The following is an 18,336-nucleotide window of genomic DNA, read 5'->3' on the forward strand; positions in this document are numbered from 1 at the left end:
TGGCATGAAATTTACCAACCCTTATTAATATGACTTAGTTGAACTTTTGTTTATGGCTTAATTCTTATCACTGCTGTCTCCCGTGGGGGTGTGGTTGAGCAAGGAGTTGTGAGCTGCTGGTACAGCATGCTTGATACCTGCTCCTTTTAATCTTAGTGATTTAGAAGGCATTCTCACCGGAGTGCAGATATTTGCATGTGTAATTCTATTAAAAACTAACAAAAAGGCTGGGACCAAACCTGTATGTTCATGGGGCTAGTGAGCCCATCTAGACATTTTCAGTGCCTTGCTTTAAGTGTTTAAGCTACATTAACTTGTTACATATAGGTGGTGTTAATATGGTTGTGTTTTGTGGTTTGTGTCAGATTTAGTATTAAATTTTTGATAAAATGGCTGGCGAATCTAGGGGGATGTCTATATGGGTGGTGAATATCTAAGTATATTCTAAGTAATATCTGAGTATATACCTGGAACAAATGCTACATTTGTTCACCAAAAGACATGTTTAATAGTGTTCACAGCAGCATTATTCATAATATCCAATAACTGGATGTCCAAATGCAAGATCCCAAAACTCCAATGTCCATCTAGAGTAGAATGGATAAATTATGGTCTAGTCATACAATGGAATATGACACTAAAATGTGAATGAACAAACTACAACTATATACAACAATGTGGACCAATGTCACAAAGTTCAGAGAAATAAGTCAGAAATAAGGTAGCCTAATACTGGTTGATTCTATATACTTAAGCTCAAATACAGGCGTAACATATGGCATTAGAAGTCATGATGGTGGTGACTCGGGGTGGTTGGTGACTAAAAAGTTGCACAGGCAGACCTTCTGGGATGGTAGTAATGTTCTGTTCCTCGATCTGTGTCCTGCTAATGTGAGTGTACTCACATTGTGAAAAGTCATCATTTATGATTTATGCACTTTTCTGTTAGTTACATTTTAATTAAAATTTGCTTTAAAAATGAAGGCAAAATAGAGACATTCCCAGACTAACAAAAACAGTGAATTCAACAGTGGCAGACTTGCACTAAAGTAAATACTAAAGGGAGCTCTTCAGGCAGGAAGAAAATAATCCCAGAAGAAAGTATAGTAATGTAGGAACAAACAAAGAGCACGGAAAGAGCAAATATGTGGAAAAATCCACATGAATATTAAACTGTACAAAAATATATTTAAAATCTATGATAAACTAAAATACATGTCAACAATAATAAAAAAGCAAAAGGAGATAAATGGAGTGACTGTGTTCTAAGATCTCTGCGTTGTCCAGAGAGTAATATAACTAGTAATTTATACGAAACTTTAATAAAAAGTCAATAATCTGGGATTTCCCTGGTGGTCCAGTGGTTGAGAATCCACCTTCCAATGCAGGGGGCGCACTTTTCTTTCTTTCTTTTTTTTTTTTTTATTGCGGTACACAGACTCTCACTGTTGTGGCCTCTCCTGTTGCAGAGCACAGGCTCCGGACGCGCAGGCTCAGCAGCCATGGCTCACGGGCCCAGCCACTCCACGGCATGTGGGATCTTCCCAGACCGGGGCACGAACCTGCATCCCCTGCATCAGCAGGCGGACTCTCAACCACTGTGCCACCAGGGAAGCCCCAGGGGGTGCACTTTGATCCCTGGTCAGGGATCTAAGATCCCACATGCTGTGGGGCAACTCAACCCGCGCGTCACAACTAAAGAGCCTGCGGGCCGCAACTAAGACCCGACGCAGGCAAAAATAAATAATATATTTTTTTTTAAAGTCAATAATCCATGTTGTAAAGCAACTACGAAAAAGAACAGTAAAGGAATATACAATAAGCAAGCTAATGAAGGAAGAAATTTCAACAATTAAAAAATAATCAAAAAGAAGATAAGGGATAGAAAGTTAATACAGAACTGGTGGGACAAATGGAAAGAGTAAGATAATGTGCTTTTAAATTACTGATTTTAAAAATCAGTAATTACATTAAGTGTAAATAAAATAAATAATCCAGTGTAAAAGTACATATTGCTATATTAGATAAAAAAACAAATCCAAACGATATCCTCCTTGTAAAAGACACACCTTAAATGTAAAAATATAAAAAAATTGATAGTGAAATTATGAAAAGGAATACACCATGCAAACATTAGTCAAAGAAAGCTGATGTAACTTTACAAACGTAACTATAGCCACACTGACAAAAAGGTCAATCCACCAAGACGTTATCACAACTCTAAATTTGTATGCATCTAAAAATATAGTCTCAATATAAATAAAAATTGACAGAATAACCCATGGATCAAAGAAGAAACTACAATGGAAATCAGAAAGATACCTGAATTTAGTGATAATAAAAATGTGATGATATATCAAAACTTCTAGGAGAGTGACATCAGAAATATAGCAGAGTGAAAAACTTCTATTCATCAAAACACAACATTAGGGCTTCCCTGGTGGCGCAGTGGTTGAGAATCCGCCTGCCAGTGCAGAGAACATGGGTTCGAGCCCTGGTCTGGGAAGATCCCACATGCCACGGAGCAGTTAAGCCCGTGCACCACAACTACTGAGCCTGCGCTCTAGAGCCTGCAAGCCACAACTCATGAAGCCCACGTGCCTAGAGCCCGTGCACCGCAATGAAGAGTAGCCCCCACTCGCAGCAACTAGAGAAAGCCCGTGCACAGCAACGAAGACCCAACGCAGCCAAAAATAAATAAATAAATTAATTAATTAAAAAAACAAAACCACACCATTAACAACGTGAAAAGGAAAGCCACAGAGTTGGAGAAGATAACTGCAATAGACACAGCTGGCCAATGGTTCGTATCCAGAGTACACAAAAATCAGAACATGTAAAAATAAGGAGAGACAAAAAACAATAGGAGTTGCAGTTACCAGGGGCTGGGGAAGGGGAAAACCAGCAGTTACTGCTTAACGGTTACAGTTTCAGTTTGTGGTGGTGAAAAATTATAGTGGTGATGGTTGTACAACACTGTGAATGTAATTAATGCCCTTAAATTAAACGGTTAAAATGGTAATTTTTATGTTATATATCCTATAAGAAAAAAACCTAATAGAAAAATGGTCAAAAGACCTGAACAGGAACTTCACAAAAGAGATATCCTCATGGCCAATAAACATATGAAAAGGCACTCAACCTGATTAGCCATCAGATACACACAACTTAAAACCATTATGAGATATGTACTATTCAAACAGCTAAACTTCTTATTTTTTAATAACATTTCCAAGTATTAGAGTGGATGTGGAGCAGCAGATACACTGCTAGTAAGAAAGGTAAACTGAAACCAGCACTTTGTAAAACTGCTTGGCAATATCTACTAAAACTCAAGAGACACACATGCAACAATCCAGCAAGTCTACTAGATATATACCTAACAGAAGTACATATATATATTCAGAAGTGTTCATAGCAATGTTATTTGAAATAACTAAAAACTTCAAACAATTCATACGTCCACCAACAGCAGAATGGGTAAATCAACTTTGGTTTTTTCATGCAGTTGAATACTGTATAGCAATAAAAACAAACTAAAGCAACATGCAACAACAAGTAATTTATCTCACAAATATGATGTTGAACAAAAGCAGCCAAACACAAAAAACACATAAAGTAAGATTCCACACATACAAAGTTCATAAGCAAGCAAGCAAGCCCAATGTATGGTGATAAACTAAGACACGGATTACATGTGGAAGGCTACTTGTAACGTTCCTTTGTTCTTAATCAGGTTGGTATTTACGTGATTGTGTCATTAATGATTTGTGCACTTTTCTGTACGTATACTAAACTTCCAAAAAAGTTTTTAAAAGCCCAAGAAAATAAGTTTTGAGGAGGAAATGTCAAAAGAAATTAGATTTTTAGACAGAAGTGGTCAGTGATTAAATTATCTTCAAATAGATACAACATACACCAGAGTCTTTAAGAAATTCTAATTACCAGCCTGTCATCACTAAAACCAAAAAGAGCTGTTGAACTCTCATGCAACTAGATGAAAACTGCTCAAATTGCATAAAAATCTGGTATAACATTTTCTTAATGTATTTTCTTTGTATGATGAGGATAATGCAAGCAGCAAAACAAAACAAGGTATCTATTTAAAATTAATAGAATGCCAGTTAGATACTGCCCTGAGAACAGCAGTCTGGACCAGATAAGCCAAATAATAAATTCAATGCCCATGCAGGGAAAAAAAAATCTTGTCTTGTCCTGACCTTGTTAAACTACTACTCGAAAGTAACTACCCAGAAGTTAGAATTAGGGAAAATACCACTACCTTTCCTAATAAATACGCATTACTATTTATATACATCAGTATTTTTCCGGTCCCCTAAAATAATCACAATCCCATATAACAGTCAAATACTTAGACAAGACCAAAAACCATTTCCTCAATGATAGATACTTAGTTTTCATCTCTTTTGTTTGTTTGGTTTAAGACATTTTACAAGCATTTTATCTACATGTTACACTTCAGAGTCAAAATGAAAATGCGTAGGAACTTCCCTGGTGGTCCAGAGGTTAAGGCTCTGCACTCCCAATGCAGGGGGCTTGGGTTCAATACCTGGGCAGGGAACTATATCCCACACACTGTAACTAAAGATCCCACGTGCTGCAACTAAGACCCAGCGCAGCCAAATAAATAAATTTTTTTTTTTAAAAAGTGTGATACCCATTTAAAAAAAGTTAAAAAAGAAAATGCACATTTACAAAATGGGGAACGATTTCAAATCTGGTTGATTGTCAACATTCTGCACAGTTCTGCTGCTACTTTAGGGACACCTCTAGCCCAGAGGTGCCAGAAGTACTTTCAAGAGGGAGGCCAGTGGTCACAAGATTTGTCCCAAACCAGTTCTTTTTTTTTTTTTTTGGCTGCGTTGGGTTTTCATTGCTGCGTGCGGGCTTTCTCTAGTTGCAGACAGCAGGAGCTACCGTGCATTACAGTGAGTGTGCTGTGCTTCTCAGTGCGGTGGCTTCTCTTGTTGAGGAGCACAGTCTCTAGGCACGCAGGCTTCAGTAGTTGTGGCTCGCAGGCTCTAGAGCGCAGGCTCAGTAGTTGTGGCACACGGGCTTAGTTGCTCCGTGGCATGTAGGATCTTCCTAGACCAGGGCTCAAACCCGTGTCTCCTGCATTGGCAGGAGGATTCTCAACCACTGCACCCCAGGGAAGTGCCCAAACCAGTTCTCGAGCATCTATGCATCTCGGTCAATCCACACTTGACGCCAGGTCACATTTCACTGACCTCCCCTCAGCTCCAGTCCATCCAAGTTTATCCCCAATACAGGCTCCTCTGGCTTCAGTTCCCAGGTATATCTCCCTTCTGATAAACAGTTGGGCAGACTGCTCTCTCCAAGTCTCCCTACTCAACTTGGCTCTATGGTATTTAATAAACAACTGCTAAACAAAGGAATGAATAGAATATACAGGCAGACAGTGGTGGGCAAGCCAGTAAAAGCAAGATACCAGACAGAGATACTTCCCAAATCTAACGAAGTGTGAACAACAAAAATAACCAAAACTTTTACCATTTCAATTTTTCTTCTGTATTGAAAACAAAAGCAGGGCAGAAGCAAGAACTACAATCCTGCAGCCTGTGGAACAAAAACCACATTCACAGAAAGATAGACAAGATGAAAAGGCAGAGGGCTACGTACCAGATGAAGGAACAAGATAAAACCCCAGAAAAACAACTAAATGAAGTGCAGATAGGCAATCTTCCAGAAAAAGAATTCAGAATAATGATAGTGAAGATGATCCAGGACCTCGGAAAAAGAATGGAGGCAAAGATCGAGAAGATGCAAGAAATGCTTAACAAAGACCTAGAAGAATTAAAGAACAAACAAACAGAGATGAACAATACAATAACTGAAATGAAAACTACACTAGAAGGAATCAATAGCAGAATAACTGAGGCAGAAGAACGGATAAGTGACCGGGAAGACAGAATGGTGGAATTCACTGCCATGGAACACAATAAAGAAAAAAAGAATGAAAAGAAATGAAGACAGCCTAAGAGACCTCTGGGACAACATTAAACGCAACACGATTCGCATTATAGGGGTCCCAGAAGAAGAAGAGAGAGAAAGGACCAGAGAAAATATTTGAAGAGATTATAGTCGAAAACTTCCCTAACATAGGAAAGGAAATAGCCACTCAAGTCCAGGAAACACAGCAAGTCCCATACAGGATAAACTCAAGGAGAAACATGCCAAGACACACAGTAATCAAATTGGCAAAAATTAAAGACAAAGAAAAATTATTGAAAGCAGCAAGGCAAAAATGACAAATAACATACAAGGGAACTCCCATAAGGTTAACAGCTGATTTCTCAGCAGAAACTCTACAAGCCAGAGGGGAGTGGCATGATATACTTAAAGTGATGAAAGGCAAGAACCTACAACCAAAATTACTCTACCCAGCAAGGATCTCATTCAGATTCCATGGACAAATCAAAAGCTTTACAGACAAGCAAAAGCTAAGAGAAGTCAGCACCACCAAACCAGCTCTCAACAAATGCTAAAGGAACTTCTCTAAGTGGGAAACACAAGAGAAGAAAAGGACCTACAAAAACAAACCCAAAACAATTAAGAAAATGGTCACAGGAACATACATATCGATAATTACCTTAAACGTGAATGGATTAAATGCTCCAACCAAAAGACAGGCTTGCTGAATGGATAAAAAAACAAGATCCATATATATGCTGTCTACAAGAGACCCACTTCAGACCTAGGGACACATACAGACTGAAACTGACGGGATGGAAAAAGATATTCCACGCTAATGGAAATACAAAGAAAGCTGGAGTAGCTATACTCAAAACAGATAAAATAGACCTTAAAATAAGGAATGTTACCAGAGACAAGGAAGGATACTACATAATGATCAAGGGATCAATCCAAGAAGAAGATATAACAATTATAAATATATATGGGGGCTTCCCTGGTGGCACAGTAGTTGGGAGTCTGCCTGCCGATGCAGGGGGCATGGGTTTGTGCCCTGGACCGGGTATATCCCGCATGCCGCGGAGCGGCTGGGCCCGTGAGCTATGGCTGCTGGGCCTGCACGTCTGGGGCCTGTGCTCCACAGTGGGAGGCGTCACAGCAGTGGGAGGCCCACATACCTCAAAAAAGTAAATAAATAAATAAATATATATATATATATATATATATATATATATATATCACACACACACACACACACACACCCAACACAGGAGCACCTCAATACATAAGGCAACTGCTAACAGCTATAAAAGAGGAAATTGACAGTAACACAATAGTAGTGGGGGACTTTAACATCTCACTTACGCCAATGGACAGATCATCCAAAATGAAAATAAATAAGGAAATAGAAGCTTTAAATGACACAATAGACCAAACAGATTTAACTGATATCTATAGGACATTCCATCCAAAAACAGATTACACTTTCTTCTCAAGTGCACATGGAACATTCTCCAGGACAGATCACATCCTGGGTCACAAATCAAGTCTCAGTAAATTTAAGAAAATTGAAATCATATCAAGCATCTTTTCTGACCACAACACTTTGAGATTAGAAATGAATTACAGGGGAAAAAATGTAAAAAACACAGACACATGGAGGCTAAACAGTACCTTACTAAATAACCTAGAGATCATTGAAGAAATCAAAGAGGAAATCAAAAAATACCTAGAGACAAATGTCAATGAAAACACGACAATCCAAAACCTATGGGATGCAGCAAAAGCAGTTCTAAGAGGGAAGTTTATAGCAATACAAGCCTACCTCAAGAAACAAGAGAAAGGCTTCCCTGGTGGCGCAGTGGTTGAGAGTCCACATGCCGATGCAGGGGACGTGGGTTCGTGTCCGGGTCCGGGAAGATCCTACATGCCGCGGAGCGGCTGGGCCCGTGAGCCATGGACGCTCCGCAACGGGAGAGGCCACAACAGTGAGAGGCCTGTGTACCGCAAAACAAACAAACAAAAGAAACAAGAGAAATCTCAAGTAAACAATCTAACCTTACAACTACAGGAACTAGAGTAAGAAGAACAAACAAAACCCAAATTTAGCAGAAGGAAAGAAATCATAAAGATCAGAGCAGAAATAAATGAAAGAGAAACAAAGAAAACAATAGCAAAGATCAATAAAACTAAAAGCTCGTACTTTGAGAAGATAAACAAAATTGATAAACCATTAGCCAGACTCATCAAGAAAAAGAGGGAGAGGACTCAAATTAATAAAATTAGACATGAAAAGGGAGAAGTTACAACAGACACTGCAGAAATACAAAGCATCCTAAGAGACTACTACAAGCAAATCTATGCCAATAAAACAGACAACCTGGAAGAAATGGACAAATTCTTAGAAAGGTATAACCTTCAAAGACTGAACCAGGAAGAAATAGAAAATATGAACAGACTGATCACAAGTAATGAAATTGAAACTGTGATTAAAAATCTTCCAACAAACAAAAGTCCAGGCTTCACAGGTGAATTCTACCAAACATTTAGAGAAAAGCTAACACCCATCCTTCTCAAACTCTTCCAAAAAATTGCAGAGGGAGGAACACTCCCAAACTCATTCTATGAGACTACCATCACCCTGATACCAAAACCAGACAAAGATACTACAAAAAGAGAAAATTACAGACCAATATCACTGATGAACGTAGATGCAAAAATCCTCAACACAATACTAGCAAACAGAATCCAACAACAAATTAAAAGGATCATACACCATGATCAAGTGGGATTTATTCCAGGGATGCAAGGATTCTTCAATATACGCAAATCAATCAATGTGATACGCCATATTAACAAACTGAAGAAGAAAAACCGTATGATCATCTCAATAGATGCAGAAAAAAGCTTTCGACAAAATTCAACACCCATTTATGATAAACACTATCCGGAAGGTGGGCATAGAGGGAACCTACCTCAACATAATAAAGGCCATATACAACAAACCCACAGCAAACATCATTCTCAATGGTGAAAAACTGAAAGCATTTCCTCTATGATCAGGAACGAGACAAGGATGTCCACTCTCACCACTATTATTCAACATAGTTTTGGAAGTCCTAGCCAAGGCAATCAGAGAAGAAAAAGAAATAAAAGGAATACAAATTAGAAAAGAAGAAGTAAGACTGTCACTGTTTCCAGATGACATGGTACTATACACAGAGACTCCTAAAGATGCCACCAGGAAACTACTAGAGCTAATCAATGAATTTGGTAAAGTTGCAGGATACAAAATTAATGCAAAGAAATCTCTTGCATTCCTATACACTAATGATGAAAAATCTGAAAGAGAAATTATGGAAACACTCCCATTTACCACTGCAACAAAAAGAATAAAATACCTAGGAATAAACCTACCTAGGGAAACAAAAGACCTGTACGCAGAAAACTATAAGACACTGATGAGAAAAATAAAGATGATACAAACAGATGGAGAGATATATACCATGTTCTTGGATTGGAAGAATCAACATTGTGAAAATGACTATACTACCCAAAGCAATCTACAGATTCAGTGCAATCCCTATCAAATTACCAATGGCATTTTTTACGGAACTAGAACAAATCATCTCAAAATCTGTATGGAGACACAAAAGACCCCGAGTAGCCAAAGCAGTCTTGAGGGAAAAAAACGGAGCTAGAGGAATCAGACTCCCTGACTTCAGACTATACTACAAAGCTACAATAATCAAGACAATATAGTACTGGCACAAAAACAGAAACATAGATCAATGGAACAAGGTAGAAAGCCCAGAGATGAACCCACACACCTATGGTCAACTAATCTATGACAAAGGAGGCAAAGATATACAATAGAGAAAAAACAGCCTCTTCAATAAGTGGTGCTGGGAAAACTGGACTGCTACATGTAAAAGAATGAAATTAGAACACTCCCTAACACCATACACAAAAATAAACTCAAAATGGACTAGAGACCTAAATGTAAGACCAGACACTATAAAACTTTTAGAAGAAAACATAGGAAGAACACTCTTTGACATAAATCACAGCAAGATCTTTTTTGATTCACCTCCTAGAGTAACGGAAATGAAAACAAAAATAAATAAATGGGACCTAATGAAAGTTCAAAGCTTTTGCACAGCAAAGGAAACCATAAACAAGACGAAAAGACAACCCTGAAAATGGGAGAAAATATCTGCAAATGAATCAACGGACAAAGGATTCATCTCCAAAATATATAAACAGCTCATGCAGCTCAATATTAAAGAAATAAACAACCCAATCAGAAAATGGGCAGACCTAAACAGACATTTCTCCAAAGAAGACATACAGATGGCCAAGAAGCACATGAAAGGCTGCTCAACATCACTAATTATTAGAGAAATGCAAATCAAAACTACAATGAGGTATCACCTTACACCAGTTAGAATGGGCATCATCAGGAAATCTACAAACACAAATGCTGGAGAGGGTGTGGAGAAAAGGGAACCTTCTTGCACTGTTGGTGGGAATGTAAATTGATACAGCCACTATGGAGAACAGTATGGAGGTTCCTTAAAAAACTAAAAATAGAATTACCATATGACCCAGCAATCCCACTACTGGGCATATACCCTGAGAAAACCAAAATTCAAAAAAACACATGCACCCCAATGTTCACTGCAGCACTATTTACAATAGCCAGGTCATGGAAGCAACCTAAATGCCCATCGACCGACGAATGGATAAAGTTGTGGTATATATATACAATGGAATATTATTCGGCCATAAAAAGGAATGAAATTGAGTCATTTGTTGAAACGCGGATGGATCTAGAGACTGTCATACAGACTGAAGTAAGTCAGAAAGAGAAAATCAAATATCATATATTAATGCATGTATGTGGAACCTAGAAAAATGGTACAGATGAACCAGTTTGCAGGGCAGAAGTTGAGACACAGATGTAGAGAACAAACGTATAGACACCAAGGGGGGAAAGCCACAGTGGGGTGGGGATGGTGGTGTGCTGAATTGGGTGATTGGGATTGACATGTATACACTGATGTGTATAAAACTGATGACTAATAAGAACCTGCAATATAAAAAAACAAACAAAAAACTAATACTAAACTTTCTTTGGGCTATTTGTAGGGAAATATGTTAATATAAATGTTTACATGAAATTTCATTACATGAAATTACATTACATGAAATTTCTAAAAATCTTATATGTTCTGGTATAATGTTATAAGTCATGATTCTAGTTATTACTTTATAATGTATATCTCAGACAAAAAAAAGAAAAAGAAAAAAAGAAACACCTCAGTAACAACAAGGACACCCAGCCCTGAGCTCCTTGGAGATATATCTGATTCTAGGGTTGGGGCAGAAAATACACATGATAAGTCTTGAAGCATCTTGTAATGCCAGAAAGTAAGGATGTGCTCAAAAACACAAAAGGATGGGGCACATCAAAGGGACATGGGAGGGCTTCCCTGGTGGTGCAGTGGTTGAGAGTCCGCCTGCCGATGCAGGGGACACGGGTTCGTGCCCCGGTCCAGGAAGATCCCACATGCCGCGGAGCGGCTGGGCCCGTGAGCCATAGCCGCTGAGCCTGTGCATCCAGTGCCTGTGCTCCGTAACATGAAAGGCCACAACAGTGAGAGGCCCACGTACTGCAAAAAAAAAAAAAAAGGGACACAGAGCCAACCTGAAGGAGCTTCCAATGGCCACAGCTTGAACAATTTGAGCAACAAAAGAAATAACATGGTAACAGATAATGCGTAAAACATACATGGATCCAGACTTAATAAATGATTGAATAAATAATTAAATGGGGAGAAGAATCAAATCTTCCTTACAGAAGAATTCCAAAAAATACTGAGTAGATATTCACCACTCCAGGAGGAGGCCCCCGTGAATGCAGACTGGACTCAGTTAACTCCCCTCCAAAGAATAAAGTATAGAAAAGGGAAAAACAGTAAAACTCTTTATTGGAGAAACCTGGCAAACAAGGCTCACATCCCCAGTGGTGCTGTGTGGATATCATGTGCCTCAATCTAGTGTGACGAGGGGAGCCCTTCCCCTTTCTGGTACTCTTCGCTCAAACGCATAACCCCAGCCTAGTCAAGAAAACAGCAGGCAAACCTAAATGCAAGGACATTCTGCAAAACCCCCAACCAGTACTCCTCAAGACTCTCAAGGTCATGGGAAACAAGGAAAGTCTGAGAAACTGCCATAGAGAGAAGAGACTAATGAGCCATGATGACTAAATGCAACCAGGTGTCCTGGGTGGGATTCTGGAACAGAAAAAGGACACTAATAGAAAAACTAGGGAACTCCAAGTGAAGTCTGAAGTTTAGTTAATAGTAATATGCCATTAGTTAGTTTTGACCAACGTACCCAGTAATATAAGATGTTAACATTAAGGGAAACAGGTGAGAGGCACACAGGAACCCTCTGCACTATGTTTGCAACTTTTCTTCACTCTAAAATTATCTCAAAATTTATTTAAAAAACATTAAATTTGGCAATTTAGCAACACGCAATATTTTCCTCATAGTTTTAAACAGGCATCTGGGAGATGGTAGTTTCTTTTTTTTCTACTTAGCCAACAGGAAGCAAATGGGAAATATAATACGACTCCAATATTATGAAAGTGGGATGGGAACTGCTGCCATTTAACAGAACCTACCAAGCAGGAAAGCGATTCCCACCTTACAAATAAAACAGGCAGAGTGTAACTCATCATCTCTTATCAACATATAGTCCTTGGTAGACCAGTGATTTCTTTTCCTTCTAAAGTTGAGTCAAAACTCTTAGTAAGACAAATTGTTTCCCAAAAGAGTCCCAACTTACTTACGTATCAATATGTATATGTGACTGATATTTTTCCACCGTTTTCCTTTGCATAGGCAGAAATACAGGTACAAAACCACAAATGCATTATTCCAAAATTTCTCCCCAAAATGTCTGTGGCCATTCTCACACAACCTAAATGGAAGTATGTTGGAGAGTAAACTGGAGTCAAAAGTGACAGCAATCTTAACTGATTATAGCTAAAATATCTTAATCTTGCAAATGGTCATCTGGACACATGGTTAAAGCCCCCCACCCCCACCCAGGGCCTAGAAGGGGACTGTGTAAGGGAGCAGGTTCCAAATTGACCTGCATTAGCTTCACAGTAAACTGATCACTGTTTATGTTCTATTTTCTCCTCTATAATGACTAAACTTGGACACTGCTTGCATGTAGTAGGGACTCAGTGCATGTTTTTAAAATTGAATTAAGCCTACATATCTGGACATATTGTTCACATGGAATAATTCTTACCTATTGCTGTTAACTGACAAGGTATTTCACCAACCCCTAATACTGTTATTCACCCCCAACCGCTACCCTGGACACACAAACCTCAAGTATTCCTTTCATTTAATGATCAGAATGTAAACACTTAAGAAAAATATCAAGAGTGAACAAAAATTAATCGTTTTAAAGATGTTTTCACTATTTCAACCTTCTCCGCAAATATTCTCTCTTTAAATTCAAAAAGGATATTATTCCGAGACCACTTCCCCACCAAACTGGCATGAACCCTGCTGAGAAGCCTCACGGATCACATCCTCTTTTCAAATCCCAAACAAAGCCCCAATGTTCCCTATACCAAGGGATGCCTTTATTAATATGCACGCAGTCCTTCATTGTTCCTCCCAGGAAAACCTATCACTACCCTTACAATGATTTTAAATCAAGATGTACTCATAATTTTGAAAGTGTTCTTTATACATCTAAAGCTAAAGGTACATCAAAAATTTTGAAACCAAATCTGAAACAAAGTTATTTTTGTCAGATGGGTATTTAAGGTCTACAAGGCTGCTAAGACCATGCAATGGTTCTAAGCTCTAGTACTACCATTAATAATTCTTTGTGGCATCCCAGAAAAAAACGAGTTATAATCTTGTGGAGATTGGAACATAACCTAAATTCCATCAATGACTACTTTCTAAAGAAAGTGTATACTAAAATGTGTCTAAAGACCAGTTAAGTGCCCTGGTTAAAAATAGCAGATTGTATATCAAGAGCCTGAGTGCCTTTGACTCATTAATTAATGGTGTGAATGAAAACTTCACCAACCTGTATGTAATAAACTTTTACCAAACAATAAGGTCTTTTTATGACTACAAGTTCATAAACATTGGGGAAAATAAAAATTTTAAGTAAGCCACCTAAGTGAAATCATAAACCCTCTTGATTCTAATCAACAAATCACCCTCCCGTCATCACAGAAATACTTCATAAAATGTACTACCCATTTTAACATCCTGATTCATAATTTAATCTCTTCCTCCTAAGGTATTCTCTAAAGAACTAGTTTTCCTTCTTTTTTAATCTCCTTCAGTCCTATATCACACTGCTTTCATGGCCATGCTAGTAAAATGACTTTGAGTTACATCTGAATGCTAAATAAAATTATTCATTCTTCATTGTTTTCTTCCAATATTGGTTTCATTTCCATGCCTCCCACATTTTTCTATTTCTCTTATATGTATTTCTAATTTTTTAAATTCAACCTGAATGTGAATACTCTGTACGTGTCGATACTATTAAAACAAGAATAAAATCAATTACTGATACATTCAATTCCAAAACAAGTCAATAATGAGTGTGAAGTGCTATTTCTTCCTATGGGACTAAATGGAGCGATACTGCTGATAGTGGTAAGAACCAACTATTCAACTCAACAGCAGAGAACAGTGGCCAGCTGAAAGATTCACACGCTTGAAGATTACAGCTGGGATCCATTTCCCCACGCTAAACACAATCCACGGCACCACCCATCATTGGCTAGACCAATGGTTCTCAACAGGGGACAGGTGGCCATGTCTGAAGTGTTTACTCAGGGAAGGGGGCAGGTGATTACTGGCATCTGGTGGGTAGAGACCAGGGATGCTGCTAAACATCCTACACAGGCACAGGACAGCCCCTACACAAAGAGTTATTCAGTCAAAAATGTCAGTGCATAGGCTGAGAATCCCTGACCTAGACATGTGTCCCAATTCTGAGTAAAAATTACAGAACAGCTGGACAGAGGCACTGTGGTGCTGTGAAAGGACCGCAAGATCAGGAGACGGAGAGACCTAAAACTTACTGAGTACCTGCTACATACCAAGCCTTGCGTTAGGCACTTTACACATACCATCTCACTTAAACCTCTATCCCGTAGGGAAAAAGTGATCTATTCTCACTTTACAGATGAGAAGGTTGCACTCAGGGAGATTAAGGAACTTATTCAAGGTCACTCAGCTAGAAAGGGGAGGAATCATGATTCCAATTCAAACCAAATCTGTTCCATTCCACAATACTACAAAGGCTAGAGGTTAAAAGACCTGGATTTGATTCAAAGAGTTACCCGTATGAATTCAAGCACATCACTTAACTTCCTAAACTTGCATTTAGAAAATAAGTCAATGGATAACACGTGAAAATACAAATGCTGTCGACTGCCACCATACAATCATGTTAAACATCTTACAAAGAAAAACAAAGTGCTTCTTAGAATGGAGGTTCAAGATTACCATTTTTCCTTAAAAATAGAATTTATACAAGTGTACAGAGTACCAAGTTATACAGAGTTTTTAAGAATCAGGGTAAATGTTCAGAAGACGTTGTGCCTTCCATAGCCACACAACAACTCTTAATACTAAGAAGAAATAAATTATCTAATATAAACACTATTTTAGTATGAACTTCCCAAATTTTTAATCAATCAGCCCTAAAATGCTCAAGACCATATTGGCAACTTTGATTGGGCTCTCTCCACAAGTGGCAGCAAAGGTCACAAGCAGAACTAAGTAGGAAGAGCATGGATCACAAGTCCATTACTACTGCTGCAGGAAACAACTCTGCCATTCTCTCCAGAAAGAGAGAATGTATTACATTGAAGTCAACACGTTATCATTCATATGACTGATGCAAAAAGTAATTCACTTCAACATAAGGTTATGATTTTCTTTTAAAATACCACCAGAATCCATTAGTCTTTGACAACTAAACTACTAGTAGGTCCACAAACATAACTTGAACTCTGGGATTAAGTTCAAGGACAATGTAAATCCAGTTTGTTCCTTCTGGAAATCACCACTACCAATGCTACTTCTAAAAGGAGGTTGCATACAACCATTTTTCCCTTTGAAACACTGGATCTCAAGGCATGACTTTGCTGTATTTTATGAAAGTATCTTTTCATATCATATTAATACACTGTAAATAAATTATAATTACAAGTATTTCCCACTAATATTGTCCAAGTTTAAAAGCAATAGACACATCAAATGAACTAAAAAACCTGTTTGAAATAATTTCAAAAGAATCGTAAAAAGACTGCCTTTAAATAAATTAAAATTCTAAAAGTCTGTTTACCTGACACCGAAAATAAATAATAAATGTTCTGTTGGAACTGAAAGAATTGATAACATACTCTTGACTGTTCTCTATTTTAATCAATTTAATAAGTCACTTTACTAATTCTGAAGTACATCTTTCACCTTAAGCATTTTGACACTTCCACCAACTTTTTAAGTAAGGGTGGATTTTCTTTTTTTAATGTTTTTAATAGATCTGTCTCTCCAAATGCTGAATTAGATAAAAACTGATTGGAGAAACCTATTATCAACCTTCTCTTCACCATCAATAGATATCTGGTTAAGCCGTAGCTATATGTTGATGGGTAGGTGATAATCTTGAAGAATTTACATTAGATAATGACCTAAGTAAAATCCATTTATCTGACATCCTGTCAACTTTTTACTTTACAAGCTTGTTTTTCATCACAACAAATATTAATGTACAGGGAAATCGTACTGTTTATCTTTATGTTAATTCAGCCTCTTCATTTCTCCCAAAATAGCAGCATTCTCCTCAGGGCTCGGATTTTTTTACATTCCCAACCGAGGGAATATCGTTGCCAGTCTTTGAAAAGTACTATCGGCTGACAGCTCCTTGCGAAAGCGCAGCCCTCCTACCAGCGCATCACCCACCCCACCCCCCGACCAGGTCTTGGCGAACGCCTGCAGCGCCGAACACATCCCACCCGGGCTCGGCCGCGAGCAGCACGAGCGCGCAGAGCCGGCCTCCCGCGTCCGGGGACCGACCCCACTCCCCTTCTCCGGGGCCTCGGTGCCCCGACAGGCCGCGCACTGACACTCGGCCCCCCGCCCCACTCCCGGCGCAGCCGCCCGCCCACGCTCCTGCCCACGCTCAGACCTAAGCGGGCCGCGCTCGGCCGCAGGCCCTGCCCGCTTCCCTGGCCTCCCGTGAGGGGTGGGGGGCCGCGGGGCGGAAGGGCCCGGGGCCTTGGCGAGGGTCCTCCAGTAGGAGACTGGGCGGGGAGGGAGCGGCGCCGAGGCGGAAGGGCCGGGGCCTGGGGGGCCAGGTCCTCCTGGGGCCGGGGTGGGGGTCCGCCGTGGGAGATGGGGGCCGCAGGGCGGAAGGGCACGGGGCTAGGGGTCGCGGGGGTTGGGGGAAGGGCCCGCGGCGGGGTCCTTCTGTGGGAGAAGGGGGTCTCGGGGAGCGGCTCACCCGCGGCGGCGTCCGGCTCTCCCGCGTCGCCGGCGGCGGGCGCCAGGGTGACGGCGCCGTCCCTCCACACGCGGATCTGCGCGGCCGAGCGCACCCGGCGGCGGGGCTGGCGGCGGCCGGCGTCCGCGGCGCGCAGGGAACCGCAGCACTGGTAGCACACGGCCCACGCCTGCTCCTCGTTGATGGGCTGATTGTAGAGCCGCAGGATTTCCTCCAGGCTCAGCGCGTGCTGCGGGCCCGCGGCTGCCCCGGGGTCCGGAGGCCCCTCGCCGCCCTCCGGGCCGGCCGGCTGAGCCATCCCGTGGGTCGCGCCGCGCTCCGGACGCCGCGTCTCCTCAGCTGCCGAGCATATTCTCCGCGCACCGCCGCCGCCGCCACATCCCCGGAACCCCGCCCAGCGGGCCGCGCGCACCGCCGCGGGGACGGGGGTGGACGGGGCGGAGACCAGACCGGGGACGGGCCACAGGCCGGGCCGGAGAACCGGACAGGGTAGGGTCAGAAAGGAGGCGCGATGCTGCGTACCCTACAAGACCGCAGCCAGCCGGTAGCAGCGCAATGGCGTCCGCGGACCCGCCCTCCGAGCCCCGCCCCAGGGGTGCGCCCCGCCCATAACCCCGCCCCCACTTAGAACCCCGCCTCCATGGTCTGCCTGGGTCCTCCCTGCCCTCTGAGTCCCGCCTCTGTCCCGGGTTCTCCTGGCACACCGAGCCCCGCCCCTGGGTTGGCCCCGCCCCGCCCCCGGGGAGGGTCCGAACCGCACCGCACCGCACCGCACGTGCACCCACACCCGCGCGAACTCCCGCGCCC

At 41.0% G+C, this 18,336-nt stretch overlaps 1 protein-coding gene across 1 annotated transcript in view; it reads right to left on the reverse strand.

Moving 5' to 3' along the window:
• The window catches only part of SPIRE1 (spire type actin nucleation factor 1), a 204,692-nt gene that overhangs the window by 185,956 nt on the left and 400 nt on the right, over positions 1 to 18,336 (reverse strand). The window contains exon 2 of the mRNA XM_065889479.1: positions 17,530 to 18,052. Coding sequence (XP_065745551.1) covers positions 17,530 to 18,052 — 523 coding nt within the window. The remainder of the gene's footprint in view (positions 1 to 17,529; positions 18,053 to 18,336) is intronic.

The sequence above is a fragment of the Phocoena phocoena genome, chromosome 13 (assembly GCF_963924675.1).
Source record: "Phocoena phocoena chromosome 13, mPhoPho1.1, whole genome shotgun sequence".
Lineage (NCBI taxonomy): Eukaryota > Metazoa > Chordata > Mammalia > Artiodactyla > Phocoenidae > Phocoena > Phocoena phocoena.